The sequence below is a fragment of the Coturnix japonica genome, chromosome 2, assembly GCF_054131305.1.
Source record: "Coturnix japonica strain WE chromosome 2, WE-NBRP24, whole genome shotgun sequence".
Classification (NCBI taxonomy): domain Eukaryota; kingdom Metazoa; phylum Chordata; class Aves; order Galliformes; family Phasianidae; genus Coturnix; species Coturnix japonica.
In genome coordinates, this window is record NC_140664.1 from 72,673,095 (window position 1) to 72,690,760 (window position 17,666).

The 17,666-nt window shown below is 41.2% G+C and overlaps 1 protein-coding gene across 9 annotated transcripts in view; it reads right to left on the reverse strand.

Moving 5' to 3' along the window:
* The window catches only part of HIVEP1 (HIVEP zinc finger 1), a 108,390-nt gene that overhangs the window by 50,377 nt on the left and 40,347 nt on the right, over window positions 1-17,666 (reverse strand). For 8 of the 9 annotated variants that reach the window (XM_085540250.1, XM_085540252.1, XM_085540247.1 and 5 more), the window contains one exon: window positions 1,458-1,511. The exons of the other annotated variant lie outside the window; for it this stretch is intronic. In XM_085540250.1, the coding sequence (XP_085396376.1) occupies window positions 1,458-1,511 (54 nt within the window). The remainder of the gene's footprint in view (window positions 1-1,457; window positions 1,512-17,666) is intronic. 9 annotated transcript variants of the gene reach the window in all.

Below are 17,666 nucleotides of genomic sequence, written 5' to 3' on the forward strand. Positions count from 1 at the left end.
TGCAATTCATTGCCAGAGAATGCTGAAGGCAAACAGCACTGAAAGAAAAAGATTCACAGTAACACGTCCTAAAAGGGATGAGGCAGGACATCCCAAGGACGGCCTAAGGGGAACAGACTGCAGAGAGTGGCCAAGCTGAGGTGCTGTCCTCAATCTGTATGCCTTATTGCCTATGCTGGAGGCAGAATGATGTGTCAAAACGGACCCTGCTGGGATCCAGCAGGGTATTTCTTTTGTTCTGTAGCATTCAGCAAGTTTTTAAATTCACTGTTTGAAAAGGTAAAATGCTTTGAGTCCAGTATCAACAATTTAACAACACTGTTCACAGATGTGTCAGAGGTCAGAAGGACAGGTCACTAACACGAGCACAATGAATATCTACATAGAACAAGATAAACCAGTGAAATGTGGTACTGATAGAGGCAAGTACAGCATGCTGGACCCACCAGACTCAGAAAAGCGAGGCTGTTGCTCAATGACACCAGGTCCAATCACCTGTGAAGCTGAAAATGTATTCCCAGTAGGCACAAACACTGAGAGCACACATATGCACCACATTCATACACAAACCTGACTGGACACACAGATTTGACACCGAGTTGTTTCCCTGCATCCTCCCATGTGACCCCTTTCAAGTACCACACCTTTAGTCCAAAAGGTGACCCATACAGCTACTCTCTATGGCTCATGATGATGGGTTTCACATCTGGACACAGGGGCTGTGGCTCTGCTATGACGGCCCTGGGAGGGTACTGAAGAGAGTCTACTTTCCTCAAGTCCTTCACTGGAATTCTCACCTTCCCTCATGCACCTGTGCTCCTCTGGGCTTGTGGAGATGAGTCTTCCATGACTTTGCCCAGGGGAACCTGGCCAGGGATTATTTGGTCTTCCCATGCTGCTTCTCTTCACTCCTTTGTGGGTGCACAGATGAGCTTTATCACATAAAACCTAACAGGTACTCCTGCAGTCAGCCAGCCTTGAAATACAATGACTTTTCACCAGCTTTCTAAGCCCTAACACACAGATTTAATCTGTCACAGGTCAACTGTTTCTTAAAATAGCCTGTGAGGATCAATCTCCCTTCAGCATCTGTTAGAGATCATCATATATTGCTTGTCATAAACCAAATATGGTTATTAACGATTAGGTAAATCATATTATGAAGTAAACTGTTAGTATAGGGCTTCAGTCAATAAACTCTGCAGCTTCCAGTGCTATAGCTTCAGCAGCCTTATCAAGGTCAATACAGCTACTCAAGTGGTTAAAACAAAGCTTTTGTGCCTCAGCAAAATTGGGGTGTTACAGATCACAGCACCTGATCTGCAGTACACACACCCTGGGCTCCATCCAACGCCCACAGCCCAATGGGAGTCTTTTCACTGATGCACAAAAGCTTTTGCATCAGCCTGTAGAATCACAATGTGCTTTTTCTATTTTGTTTTGATTTTGCTTATTACCTCTTTGTTGGTCTTCTTTTCCATTAAGTTGTTTTTGTGCTTCTTCAATTTTATCTGCAAGAAAGAGAAGTAATTATTAAAACATATTAGAAAAGAAGCAAGTTTTGAGAAAGTCATTTATCGAAGCCTGTCTCGAACTAGCTGTTTATATTTAGGAATAACACCATTCACACGTAAATATGCAGTACATTATGAGTAATACCGCCATATAAAATTTCATCATGTTTTACCAGGAAGGCTATTGACATGTTAAATTACACGGAACAGCAGTGAGAAAAGCAATGGCATCAGATCTGCAGTCAACAGCTAATCCCTCTGTAGCTTCATACCATCTGTAAGAATTTATGCAGTCAGGGGACTCTTCGGAATAGGTATTACCATGCATTACAGAGTATTTTAATATGTGCACGGAGTATTTTAATACGATTTTGAAAAATGCTGTTAGAACAAGACAATGCAGCATTAAGCATGGTGATATAAACAGCAAATGGGATTTGATACACGAAGTGGCCACATGGGAGTGGTGGGGGGGGATGAGCAGCAGCCCAGTTCTCGTTCCTCTGCGAAACCACCCATACATAGTTCATGCACACACAGCAGGAGCAAAAAGCAGCCTCCAGCCTTTACGCTCACTGTTCTTAGCAAAACGCCTGCTGCCCCCAAACTCATCAGCGTAGGAGAAGGAATTGTGTTCCTGCTGTTGTCACACAGCAGATCTTGCCGGGAGGAGCAGCTTCATCCTGTGTGTGCGCCTGTGCTTATGTGTGCAAAGGAAGAAGCAATGAAAGGAGCAGCTGGAATTGAGCTAAAATTTAAGAACTGTTTCTTTCTGGTAGCACACGGTCCTCTGAGAGGCATAAGGAAAAAGAGGTCACGTTGACAAGGACGAGGAGCAGCAGCACTGTGGTGTGACAGACCAGGCCCTGAGCTTGGAACGCAGCTTTCACACACATCACTGATATCTCCCAAAACGCCTGTGAAGTATTTCTTTTATTGGGTTGCAGTTTTTATGAAATTAAATGGAAAGAACAGAAGAGAACTGCAATCACTCTCAACATCTCTGACAGTACTGCTCCAGCTCAGGAAACACTGGGCTTCCCAGCTGCCACAATGAGGAGGATCAGGATGGCTCCACACAGGCCTCACCTCTCTTCACCAGTGGGAAGGCTGTTACTTGATCTGTCCATTTACTCACCATTCTTATGTAATGCAAGATTACAGTCCTTTCTTTGAAATACTTGAAATAAGTGGTTTTAAATGACATCTCCAATGTTTATGAGCTGAACCACTAAAGGAAGTTGGAACCACTCGTTTTCAGTTAAAGCCCCAAATTGTTTTCCCATTATATTAAAGCAGAACTAAAAAAAAATGCAACTAAACCAAACCCTTCTCATAGGTTTTAAGACTGAGTTCAGCACACTCCAGTTCTATGTTTCTGTCTTTTAAATCTAGCTCCAGGTTCTCACTGAAGCTCGGTAACTCCTCTCCTGCACACAGAGAATGAAACAAACTGACCCACACAAATGGCTACAGGGCAGAGTCCCACAGCTGAGCTGCTGATAAGAAAGAATACCACCACGATTTTAGAAGTCAAACTCCTTCCTTCCAGTGCTAGCAAAACGTATACGCATAATGAAAGCAAAGCTTCTCCTATATGTAGCTTTCTAAACCCATATACTGGCCACTGAACATAAACACACAGCAACAAAATGTAATGGGATAATAGTGGGAAGGTTCAACCTCTACTGCCATACCAATATCCGCCTCTGACGTTGTGGTACAACATAGTAACACAAGAGGCATTACTTCTGGAGCAGCCCTTGTTTTTTTTGTTTTGTTTTTTAACGGAGAAAGAGCTCGGACAATTTCTAACAAAAACAAGAAGAAACAAACAAAGCATCTTGTATATACGTATGTCACTAATGCTTTACCAACAAACTAATAAACAAACATGCAGACTGGTTATCAAACTCTTTTCCCCTCTGTTTAGAAATATATCTAATGCATCAGGGAGCGCCTGGCTCTTGAGAAGATGCAAAAGATTTGTCACAAAAATTTATACGCAGCTACGAAGACAAACGCAATTTCATTATTAAAAGTATTATCAGCATACCTCATGTAAATGGCACCATAAATCCATGTGTTTAAATTCATAATCGTTCTATTTTATACAGACAAAATTATTTACATATTTTGGAAGAGTGCTACATTAGATTGCCAGAAAGATAGAAGTACTTTGATCTCCCAAATCGAATTCCCTCTTATTTCAAAAAATGATGAAAAAAAGAGAAAGAGTTTGTATCAGAAACTGCTGACTGCTCCTCTGCCAGATTAATTCCAAACCAAAAACCACAGATAACCGAAACAATAACCAGGTAACCACACGCTTGGTATATAGCCAAATAGTCTCTTATACTTCATGCATTTCCTCAAACGTTTTCCTCAATGAGTGACATCTACTGTGTAGGTGTTTTCCTACCTGTAGAAGCGTTTTTGTGAGGCATGAATATTACCTGCAAAAAGCACTACAACCTTGTCATGACCTTTATCAGATGGCTGCCCCTTCTTACCAAGGCACTGGGGCATGTTTCACAACCCAGCTCCAGATACCATACAGGTGGCTGTCTCCTCCATGTCTGAAGATTTAAGCTGGAAGAAGAACCAACTTACATTGAAATGCCACTGAACTGGAGCATGCAAGAGTATGAGCCACTCAATGAAGTCAAATGTACTTCATTTGCTTTTTGCTAGGACAACTGAAAATAATATAACTAACAGAAATTCCTGGTATGCTGCAGTTGCAGCTCCCTCTTTATTGCCTGTACAATGACAGAATGTCCCTGGAGGCATTTGAGGCAAGGCAGGATGACCATGATTTACCTAATCGTTAATAACCCTGGACAGCATCACCTGGTGGGTAGTAGACCTGCCCACAGTAGTGGGCTGGAACTGGGTGATCTCTAATGTGCCTTCCAATCCAAACCATTCTGTGATCCTATAACAGTGCCTTGGTAGACTGTGGAGTCTTGTAAGACACATTCTAACACTGCCAGTAGATGTTCTGCTGGAGTGGCACACATCTAGAGCAAACGATGAGCATGTGACACACAGACTCTTATTTAAGGGAGAGGACACTTGTCATCAAGTGCTCACTAGACAGGAACGATAATGAAATCATTGTGCATTCAGGATGTGAAGAGATCAAAGATGCCACATCACGTAACAATCATGGAGTGAGCTCGTGATTATCAGAGGCAGGTGCATACCACAAAACAGTAAAGTGTAGGTAATCCAGTGTAATAGCAATATATATAAAATACAGTGGCACAACATGGGTACAAAGAGGAAGAGAAGAAAAAGAAAAGCCAGTGAGTGCCTGTGAGATGTAGCAATTCCCTATTAAGCCTGGCTGTAGCTGCAGACACCCACGAGCTGCAGCACTGCACCAACACCTCCCACCTACTCCAGCTGTCTGTCTGTCCTGGCTGCATTCAGCCCATCCTCCTGCAGCAAGACAGTTCAAGTACTCTACAGCAACAGTGCTATATTTCAGTCTAATTGCCTATGCTACGAATGCAACTTGCTCAGAACCATCACAGCGCCACTGATATCACACTCCATCCAAACAAGACATGCACTTCTATGACAGCATTTGCAGCTAAGGACTAGCTTTTCTTTCTCTGGTTTTAAAGGTTTTCATGCTACTGTCCAACACAGCTCAAGCAGCAAATGTTTGCTGCACAGAAAGAACAGTGAATTCCTTGGGGTTTTAAATATATAATGTAAACGTGCTTTCTAGGAACGTCCGAAAGGAGATTTACACACAAGAAAAGATGGTTGCTGTTTTCTATGTCCCCTTCTATGGAAGATCCTTAAGAGGATACCAATAGATTGAGTTTGAGATGGTAGGGCTGTGATGGATGAAAAATAATATGGGGCAAATCTGTACCAGAACTTTAAAATAAGAAATTAATATATATATTTATTTGCCTCAACTGTTGGGTTTTTACATTCAAATATTTAACCGAAACAGCTGGGAGGAAAATTGTCAGCATTTCTTTTCCCTTCAGTTAAAGGCAAGAAGAACTCTCAGACCTTACGCCTGAGTCATCCTAAAAATACCTCCAGCAAAACAACTTCAGATGACAAGTGTTTCGTGCGGCTGTCTAAAGAAAACCCACTCTCTTACCTTTCTTCATCAGATGACATTTGAAACATAATTCTAAAAGATGCTTTGCGTGTTTTCAGTGGACACAATGGAAGATATAAATCAGTTTTTCTCTGTTGGATTACTGAGAGAGAACTGCTCAGGCCAAATATTCCTCAGTTAAAGTGCATTAATGTAATCACGCTATGTGCATTGGGAAGTATGGCTGAAATCAGAACGTTAAGTGGGATTTTTGTGGTTTTTAGCAGGGGCAGACACAGCTTGAGAACTCAAACAGTAAGTGACATGAGGTTGAGATGCTGTGCAGCAATCTCCATCTTCTGATTACCGAAACCCATCAGGCTAAAACCACTGTGTCAGTGCTCTGTATTTGACTATATGAGAATTGCTTGTGTAAGCATTAAGAATACTACCAGGTTAGAAAAAAAAAATAATAATTACAATAAAATAAAACACCCGGCTCTGCATGAATCTTGCACAGTGGCACTGAGAACAGCTTAGACATTCCATGGAGTGACCACAACCCATCTCCACACTCATGGGGAGCAACTCTCCACCTCTCTTAAAGAAAAACCTTATGCTTCAGGAGTCTGGGGGCCAGTGCTCACCCAGGAAAGCAGGAGTCGATGGCTGGACTGAGCTTGGATTGCTGCCCTGGGTGGTGGTTTCACTCCGTTCCAGCAGGCCACAGCACAATGCAGGGGATACCTATGAGCTGTTCCCTCAGCACTGCAGGCATCATTCAGTTCAAACGTTAAGTAGATGAATCCTAACTGAGATACGGTGGTAGGATGAAGGATGGAGAAAAAGGATGGAGAAAATAGAAGCCCTCTGGTCTTCCTTCAACTCAGAGGTGCCTGCCAACACCAAAGAAGCTTGCCCTTCACGAAGGGTGAGGAGAGGTGGCAGCAGCAGCACTGGTGCAGGATGAGCTCATCCCTGAGCAAGCAAAGGTGGGAGACCTGGCAGAACCCTATACCAGTTGTGCCAAAGACTTCTTTGATGGCCCTAAATTCCCACCGTCGCCTTTCTGCTGCAAAATTAAATCCTGCAAAGTTGGCGAACAGCAGCAAAAAGACATTTTGCAAAACCTATATGACATTCAAATTTAAATCTGCTCCTAATTAAAAACCATTCTTCTGTCCCCAAATGTTTCGCTTTCCTCATTTAATGAGGAATGTTCGAGATGAAAAAGGAAAAGATCAGATGAAGCAAAAGCAGTCCCTAAGTCTTCTCTTTAATTTTACAGTGTGGGAACCTGACATTTTCTGGCACTTGCTTTGGTTTCTCCTTTCTACCTTGGGGGCTTGGAGAGTGAAAGCCCAGGGCTCAGTAGGTTACCAGACACTGGTATGAGCCTGACAGCTGCTAGCAAGGCTGATCCCAGCCCACCATAAATGCAACGTGAAACAGATTAAATCCCACTTTGTCGGACGGCAATAGGTTTGAAGGTTCCTCATGCTGCTGTAAGAGAGGGGAAATCAAAAATTCTCCCTAAAAATTAGGAAATGTGAATTTAACACTCATGAAGATGCAGGAGGAATTATCTTTCTCTTTCTTTTAAAACACATGTTAAATGAGATTTAAAACGTGTTCGTAACCTTGACTAATGACCTATCTGATCAGCTTTTCAGGAACGCTTTATGCATTTCCATTCTAATGTCAACTCTGAATGCTCATCATGCTCCCTGCCATATATAATTATTTGTGTCTAAAAATGAAAAACCGATGACAGATACTTTACGTAACTCCCTTAAAAATAGAATATAAAAATCCCCCTTATTATTTTTCATGGTAACAACAACGAAAAAAAAAGCTTGCTTGCATATTTGAAAACGCAATCTGTACTCTAGAGATTAGATTAGTATCAGCAATGTATGGTTATACTGCATATACAATAAAACAGTCAATGCAGAGGTTTGTACATAAATTATGTATATACCAGCTCTATCCTTGCCATCACACGCATATTACTTAAGCACAGCAATGACTCCTGATGAGACTGACATGGTGTATGTGCATAAATTACAAATACACTTTGCATACGAACCCAAGCTCACTATCTATCATCGACTTATGACTGTGGAACCATCAGCTGTTTTGGATATGACTGCTGTTTGGTTTTGTTTTTTTATCATGTAGCATTTAGACTTATGAGAAGCTGAGCACATGAGGGTTGCAGGGAAGGGTTTTTGGATGACTCCCTCCAGGGCCAGGGGCAGAATACAGTGCACAGTGAAGCACCTGTGGGCTTAGAAACCATCTAGTACAAGAACTGACATGCAGCTGAGGCTCTTCCTCAGATTGAGCTCCTGCTTGGCATCGTTCCACAGCCATATCTTCATCCCTATGCTTCTGAAGGCCAGTCCCTGCTCCTGTGTTTACTCCCTAGAGAGACATAAGCCTGACACAAGAGATAATTCATTTACACATTGTTTCAAACAAAGCAGGAACACAGGTACTGATTGCATTTACATTTGCCTAGCTTCTAATCAGCCATCTAGTAAAGTAATTACAACACTGCTATGCTGATGTTTAGAGCATTGTCAGCCAGGTTCTACCGATCCAAGGACAGGGTGATCGCTATCACTGCATTTCGTTTAATAATTATTTAAGAGCCACTTAAAACATTCACTACTGCAGGCTTAATTCTGGCATTATGTTTTTTCTATACTTACCCCAGTATCGAGTTAAAAGTTAAAGCATTGAAGTTGCCTTGAGCTCACTGCTTTCTCTAGGCTGCTGCCACAAGCACCTGCACACCTTCAGCGCTGCCCCAGGGTTCCCCACCTTCCTTGACACTGGTCTGTGCCAAAGAGCCAAAGCAGCCACTCCCCAGCCAAACATGGAACAACTTCCATTAATCTTTCTGGTACCCCCAAAAGCACTCGTACTTGACTTTAAGGCTGCTGAAGGAAGGCTCACCAAACCCAGCAAGTACCAGAACTGGTTCTGCAAGCAGAGCAACATCGAGAGTCTGTGTTTCATCACCTGAGACAACAGGTTGGAGACTTTCTTCAAGTTCTCTGATGAGTCAAACTGCTCTTTAATTTCTCCTTCTATTTCTGGAGTTCCTCAAGCGCAAAGAGTTTACAAGGCAGAAACCATGCAGGCAGATAAACTCAGCATTCAGGAACCTAAAGCACCAGCAATACTGTTGAAAACATCTTAATTTCCTTAAGATTAGAATACTTAAAACAGTGATCTCTTCACCGAGATCCTAAAATCTTGACTGATATAACCGTTGAAATGATTAAATCTTCATTAGGATGTTAGATACAGAAGTTGTTATAGTGATTAGATATTAAGTAAATATGAAAATAACCAAAGCACAGTTTTGATGAGACTCAAAAAATAAATAGTAAGTACAAAAAAGTCCCCTACAATTAAAGCCCAAAGTCCAACCCAGTATCTTGCTTCCAGTAGCCACCAAGAGCTGGAGTCAAGGGAAAAACAGAGCTGAGCAAGTGATAAGTCATAGAATCACTAGGGCTGGAAAAGACCCCCAAGATCATTTAGTCCAACCATCCAGACTGCAGAGCTGCATTTACTTCTTCATCCCTCACACAAAGGCTGTTCAATAGCCTTTTGCGTGACCGACAGCTTTTGCAGTACTATTTTATGCTCTTTGTAGGTGGAAGTGAGGAAGGAAAAGAGAATTAGGAGAAAGATGTCAGAATCAATCCCACTATTCAAGATGAAGGCACATCACAGATGCGTAATGTGACAGATACGTTTTTCCTCTATTTTTCCTCTACAGTTGCCATAAACATTGCTAATGTTTTATTTGCTTTTTGACAGCTACTGAGTATACAGCTGACATCTCCACACAAATATATGACCTGGAGATTGTTAACTAGCAACTCAATCTAAATGAAAAGTTGGAATTTTTTTTTTTTCCATGTGGACATCGCTTTGCATTTATCTGCACTGAATTTCATTTGTCATTTTATAACACGGTTGCACAGCAACCTAATTGCATTTTGAAATCCTTTGCATTTCATTTTGCATCTTCATCTTTACTACCATGGCCGAGTCCATCCAACCAGCAACACTGTCACCTCGCTACTGGTGCTCTGCCCCGAATCACTCGGAAGAACAGGAATTGACAGATGCACATTTTTATTAACTGCAAAGTGACAGGCAGTGTTTGCCTGCTAAGGAACAGGTATTAACTGCAAAATGTGTAAATATCAGCCGTGTGATAAGTCTTGTTTTTGGGGGTGTGAGCTTAGGGAGAGCTCGGTCAGTACTCCTTCTTTGAAAATCGTGCTGTGTCAAAGAGAAGTGTAGCCTGTAGGTGGAAGGAGGTGACCGTGCCCCCCTTCACTCTGCACTGGTGTGCTGTGAACGTCCCCGTACACTCACACAGAATCACAGAATGACCCGGGTTGGAAGGGACCTCAAGGATCATGTAGTTCCAACCCCCCTGCCTGGCAGGGCCACCAAACATACACCTTTACTAGATCAGGTTGCCCAGGGCCCCATCCAACCTGGCCAGGACGGGGCATCCACAACCTCCCTGGGCAGCCTGTTCCAGGACCTAACCACTCTCCTAGTGAAGAACTTCCCCCTAACATCCAACCTAAATCTTCCCTCTTTTAACTTAAAACCATTTACAGGGGACTTAAAACCACTGCAGGGGAGTTGGACTAGATGACCTTTATATGGGTCCCCTTCAACTCCAAAGACTCTGTGACTATTTCCATTGTCCCTTGTCCCCTCATCCCCAGCCACACGCAGAACACTCTCATCAGCTCTTACTAGAACCACAGCATCTGCATTAATTGGCCTTATAACTGGGCCAACCCTAACACAGTCTAGGGTCTTTTTGAACGTTCAGTTGTTTCTGCTCCACCTTTCTTTTTCCCTGACCTCTACATTGATTGGAGCTCAACATGTCAATACTTGCTTCTCCAAAAAGTAGCTCATTTTTAAATCCTATGCTGTTCAGTAAATCCACTTTGAACACTGCTACAGAATCACTTTTGTCACATTAATCTTCAAATTCAATCCCTCTTTAGTAAACTAAATACCAAATGCAAATTTAAAGCTTCCCATTATTCAAACTAATGCATCTCATTTTTTGATTGCTTCTTTTTCCAAGGATTTAACAGGTTGCCTGCTGGAGTGTGCGAATAAACTCTTATCCTATGACACTCAGAATGGCATCAGTGGGTCTTACCACTAAAAAAAACAACCCAAACCACCAAAAACTCACAATCAATGTCTTCACAGCATGATGTGATGTTCATGTCAGCTGGGTGCTCCAGCCATGAAAGTGGGATCAGCCATTTGAAGGGGGTCTTGCAAACAACCCTGACATAAGGAGTACACGTTTGCTTCTCCAGGTAAACAGTTACATTGCAGATGGGGATTCTGAGCCCATGAAAAAGTGATAGGTTCTTCAGGAACACTGTGTGAGCAGCCTGGGTTTAGGAACACAGACAACAAAGAGCCAGGGGCAATATGGAAGTCTGGGCATGAGAATTCCTTCAGACCTGCATGGAGGATATGAGGAGCAGCAGAACAGCCTACGGCATCCTCCAGTGCTGTCTGGCAATGCATTTCTAGGGGCAAAACGTCTCCCAGGGGAAAAGTACAACACAGGTAGGAGAAAGATGAGGGAATTAATCGGAGAAAATTAAAATCAGCAGGAAAGTCGTGGGCAGATTGGCTTAAATTGTGCAACTCTACCAGATACTTCCCAAGCTGCTACTCTGAGAAGAAAGGGGCAATTTAGCAGACAGGCACAGAGGAAATCAGATGTATCAGGGAGGAGTTTGGCGCGGCCTGATTCAAAGCAGAAAGGTATTAAGAAAGGATTAGACTGTACATTCACCAACATGCACCCAGCAAACTAGGATGATTTGAAATTACAAGCAATGCTGAAGCTTTTTGCTTCACTGCCTTCAAAAGAGCTTTTTAGAATGAGTTCTAAAGTTACAAACCATCAGTCACCAATGAAAGCTGTAAGCTGGTCTTGCAGAGTGCCCGCACCAGACGGCAACAGGTCCTTCACCACAACCTGGAGGTGCCTTTGTGGGGCTTTAGAAGGCATTGTTGGTAATACATATATATATATATGTATTATATATATATATATGAAAATCCTCTGTAGCCTCGTTTCTAATCAGCACTAAATCTGAAGAAAAATAAAACCAAAAACTGCTTGCCCTCCTTCCCTCCCCAAGGAGAAAAAGGAAGTAGGCTGAGGAATCTTCTCAGCATTCCTTCATTGATGATCTCAAAGATATCCCTGAACAACAAACAAGCACTCAGGGAAAAAACCATTCTGGAACACTGACACTGCAAATTTAGTTCATTCATCTATTTGTTTTTTTTAATACAAAAAACTACTTATTACAAGAAACTTGGTTTTACTTAGTAAAGGAAGGGAAAATGTAGCCATATACATGATAGTTATTTGAGTACATTATTAATGTGCTATTTCAAACAGAGATCTCTTGAAAAATACAGCTAAAATTCTACAGAACTACTTGCATCATTTACCTCCTTCACCATTCTATACATCATCCCTTGCAAAGTACACTTCCTGCTCGCATGGAACAACAAACTACTATAATTTCCTTACAAAACAAGAAAAACGTGAACGGAAACAAAAGCTTAATCCTTTCCCAGGTACTCTGCTGGAATTTTCTTTATCTACTTCTAAGATTGGAAAGGTAATTAACTTAGCTGCTTCTCAGACGCCCACAGACTGATGGCACTCTGCAATCTGAACACCACCCCATGTGTTTTTTTTCCCCCTTTCTTATTTAGAATTCACGCTCCGTTTTGCGTTGTCTGGTTGAGGATGAGGGGGCGGTGAGGAACGCGTGGCAGGAAGCCATAGCAAGCTGCCACACACCCAACTCCAAGTCGCATCGGGAAGCGAACAACAAAGCCTGCAGGGAGCTCGTTCCATGAGCCCCGTGCCAAAGTGTGTGGCCAGGGATGCATGTCCTCGAGAGCTCTGTCCTCCAGCAAGAAGATTTTACCCACATAAACCCTGCGCCATAACGATGTAGGAAGACTCGCACCCGACTTTATTAACTCATTTATGGTAAGAATTAGTATTTTTGGTTTTGGAACGATGACTTCTAAAAAAAACATGGTGAGTGGGAAAAGGAATTAGAACACACTACTTGACTAAAACAATGAAAATACAAAGCTAGTATAATGGCATGGAACTACTTTATGGGTTTGTTTTTAATATGCCCGTTCAGCCATTTCCTTGGTAGCACTAAAATTAATCACTTAAGAAACAGCCTTAAATGCAAAATACTATTGGGCTTTTAAACGGCCTTCTTCCCATATATATCCTAATGTATTAATTTCAGGCTTAAATACAAGACTTATTACCTATTTACAGCACTACATTTCTCTTTTTTTTTTTTTTTTTTTTTTTTTTCAAAACTTCTTTTAAACTGCTTGGATAAAATGAATGCCTGCTCAAACATTTCACATTTCCAGCCAGAGGAAGGGCAGTGGAGACAAAAGTTCTGCTTTGTAAATAGGAAGAAAAGTAACATCGGAAACTTCACATACATGAGGAAAAGAAGGGTGAGAGAGGGAAGCCAACCAGACAACACTGTGCTTTTTAATTTCTCCAAGGAAAATCACAGAATGTCCCGGGTTGGAAGGGACCTCAAGGATCATGTAGTTCCAACCCCCCTGCCCGGCAGGGCCACCAAACATACACATTTATTAGATCAGGTTGCCCAGGGCCCCATCCAACCTGGTCTTGAACACCTCCAAGGATGGGGCATCCACAACCTCCCTGGGCAGCCTGTTCCAGGGCCTAACCACTCTCCTAGTAAAGAACTGGAGAAAGTGAAAAGGTGTCAGGTGAGAGGGAAAAAAACAGTCCCTAGTTGTCAGTTTGCCATTTCTCCTAATGACACGTGGTGATGAAAGACAGAGACGCATCACTTTCCACTGACACACACAGCTGGCCTGATGGCAGATTTCACAGTAGATGCCATACCCTACAGTATGGATGTTATTCCCTTGGATTTTCTGAACTCATCATTAATAATCACCTGCCAAGGACCAAGTCCTGCTTCCCTAGTAATTAGTTGTCTCCAAATAATCTTCTCACTAACACTTGTACCTTCTCCAAATCTGTTCCTATAAGTCCACCACACACTGCAGTAGGCCAGAGCCTTCTGCTGTTTCTAACGTATTACATGGAGGAGGACCTTGTTTCCTTTTTATGTTTTCTTATAACAGCAGGGCAAACATTCTGCTCTGAATTGGAATGGGTGAGGGAAAAGGAGAAAGAACAAAAGCAGGAAAAGAGATTGAAGTACAGAGCTGATAAGTGTAGTGTACACAGCAGAAATTACAATTCTTGCCTCCTCCTAAGAAAATCACAGATTAGCTTATACTTTTGGGTCTCCGCTTAGGAAAAGATACAGAAAATAACCACGTGATTTCCCATGGAAATAACCATTAGACACTATTTTACTGGTAAGCAGAAGTTAACCTGGACAGACACTCTCACAATGGATGCCCTGATGGTTTCACACCTTTCGCACTTTATCTGTCCAGCTTCTCATTTTCTGTAGTTACATACATACATAATCACAAGCCAAACTTAATTGCTTGTTATATGACTCGAGATAACCAGTTTCATAGGTAGGCAGGTATTTTGCTTCTGGCCTCATACTACAAAATTAATTTTAATTATCTAATACCTTTCCTCCAAAAACAACCAAACCAAAAAATAACAGTGCCTCCACCTCAGATCAGCTTATGGTTCAACTGTTCAAATATTTTAGTTCTCATTAGGGTTATCCCATTTAGTAATCACTTCCAGCTACGCTGAACTCTGACTGTTTAAACTTTTCTTCTTAAGAACTTCCCGAAATTAAGTTTTATTTAAATTAAATACTTAGCAGGTATTCATTATCAACTCAAGGTAACAGAATCTGACCTTAATTACTAATTACCAGCTGGATAAAATTTACACCTTCACACTCCTAAGCAGATAATTTTGAAGACTTTGGCGACTGCAATTTCATTAGCTTATATGTTATGGTAAATGATTTGATACTGTTACTCCAAACGTAGCACAAAAGCAGAGGTAAATCCAGCTACACTCATTAGAAAACCTCCAAAAAGCAAGACCGGAATATGGAAAAATAGATACAATTTTCAAATTATTAACAGAATATAGTTCTCAGTATGCAAACAGTTTAAGTATCTAACTTAATCCACCATTTAAATACAGTCTATTACATGACACCACAGGAGTCACCTCCTTATAAGACAGCATGAGCAATGCAAACCAACCAGCACGTTAGAAACCTAAATTGTGAATTACAGAAAAATGCTTTTATCCAGAAGGCTGTCTTAAAATTATGCTAAGGGATTTAAAGAAATAAAGATGAAAGCACTGAAATAGAGAAGGAAATGAAGATATCAAATCCCTTATCTGTTTCAACTACTCACATAATTAATTTATAACCTGTTGGTGTATGGTACTGAAAAACTGACCCGCAGTTCTTGCCAACTCTCTGAAAACAGTCATTTAATGCAATAGGTTCACTTGTTTTGTTGTTGTTGTTTTTGCTTGTTTTTATTACTTTTGGGGGGTATATTAGGAAAAAATAGAGGCAATAATAACAACAATCCAACTACTGCAGTGCTGTGAGCAAGGACCTTGTTCTATGCTGACTGCCTCATCTAGAAAGGAAAGTACCAGAAACGGGAAAAGTTCAAAGGGCAATAAAATTACTGAGGAGGCTGCTGAAGAGTCTGTATGAGAAAAGTCCAAAAGATCACAGCAGTTCAATTTACAGAGAGGTGGAAAATATTTGACTTAATACAAGTATCTAAAATAATAAATGTCTTAGGGAAGGTCAAGCTGAGCACTACTGGAAAAAAAAAGACCAAATCGAAAACTCATAAATCTTATTTGTAATATCAAGATGTAAGCCTTAGCAGCTGAACTTCCCACAGGCTTTGTTTAACCAATTTATCTCAACTCTCATTTCCTCCCTGCTATCAGGCAGATATTTATAATATATGCGTTTTAGATGTAGCTTTCCCACCACAAATGAATTCATTGATCGATTCTGTCTGCTGACATTGAAAAGCAATCCTTTTAAACACAACAAGGTATAGGCTCCTGGGCTTTTGTCACACAATACTGAAGGTATGTGCAGGAGAATCTTGATGATCCTATTAATAAAAACAGACATTGTTAAAGGCAAAACAGACAGTGCTCTTGACAGAGATCAAATGTGATTTTCAGAACACCAACCAGCTACTAATTGCATGGCATGGGAAGCTAAAAAACAGCCACAGCAAAACAGAAAACAAAACACTCGTGGGTCTACAGCTGTTTCTTGTAAAGCTGCCCACTGAAACACTTGCCATTCCCCTGCAGAAACACTTGGCTTAAGTCATTGTTAGGATAGGGATAAATCAGTCCGGTTTGGCTTTGAAGAAACAAGGAAAGAGTTAAAAAAAGATTCTGGCTGCCTTAGACACTGAAATCCTTTGTTTTGCTTCAGATGAAATAACATTACATGCGTGCAATACAGTTTAGACTTGCCACCATTCCAACAACAACTAAAGCTATTCTGAGAAACTACCACCCAAAAAGAGGTCACTGCAGATTTACAGTAAGTTTGCTGTAGCAAAGTTAGGAGTATGCTCTCTCAGTATTACCAAAAATGCTCAGCTGTATCTGCACTGGAGCGGACCTGACTGTAACCAACAAAATATAACCCACAGGTCACTGATTCAAACAAAAAACTGAAGCAAAACACCGATCAAAATAGCAATGCAGGCTTTCCTATTTTCAGCAGCAACTTTTCTGTCCCAAGTGGTGGGCTTATCAGAGATCTGCAATATTTTAGTCTGCATAAACCCATTCACGAGGCTGTCCGTGCTGAGCCAGCTCCTGCATTCTGCTGGGAGCCCTGTGGGCAGTGAATGGCTTTAGAGGGAAAGCAAACCCATATTCTGCCACCCAGCCTTGCTCATGTAAGCAGAGCTCAAGGGACCACACCAGGCAGAACAACAGTAAATGATACAACATATGTTAGCTCATCCCCTGACTTAGGAGACTCAGTTATGTGAACATTCTGGAGACAGTCCTGACTCAAACTAAAACTAAAAGCAAAACAAAGCTCAACAGCTTGCAAATGAAACTGCCATCTCTCCCCCTGTATACGTGTAGGAATGCACACATTTGTCATGACACTGAATTAATGGTAAGAAAATAGTTCTCGTGGACCAGAAAGCTGCAAGTTTGTTTGTTTTAATCAAAAAGCTGAATCTCTCGCTTTGTTAGCACAAATAAAGACAGTTTAAAGTTGCTGACTTCTTACTAAGACCAACTAGCAGATATAACATAGTTTTTACTGAGGCCATTTAAAAGCAGAGGAAGAGTATGTATTTCCAAATAGCATTGCAAGGGTGAGCTGGAGGAATTGGAATGGATGAGTGCAATGGGGAATTGGCCTTATTGTTTCAAATTCCCTCCATCCATGCTGACCAGTGGGTTCTAGATGGTCTGTTGTTGGGTTTTCTTTGGGTTGGTTGGGTTTTTTTCACTTCCAAATCTTGCTCTGTATTTATAGCCATGAAGTGACTTGATCTGTGAGAGGCACTACAATCAGACAGATCTAAGATAAAAATAAGACTCATTATCTACAAGGTTGTTCTCAAAAGTCAGCTATAACCCACTGGCATCATAAGAAAATAATTCATCAGTGTATCTCTGACAAGCACAGTGTTTTTCTCTGAAAGGTCATTTTTCTAAATTAAGCAAAGTATTAAATATCTTCGCTGTTCCGCTCCACATCCCAAACTTAACTCATGAAGTGTTTCCACAGTCAAAGCAAATTACATCTGAAATAAATATAAGAAACACATGAAACAGTTCCATATTCATTTAAATCTGCCATATGTACCACGAGCAACATAAGCAAACAGTTAGGCTCTGTTCATATGCTTCACAAACCATGATAACTGAAAATATTCATACTTGTTAATGTAGCATAGCCTGGAAAACATACATA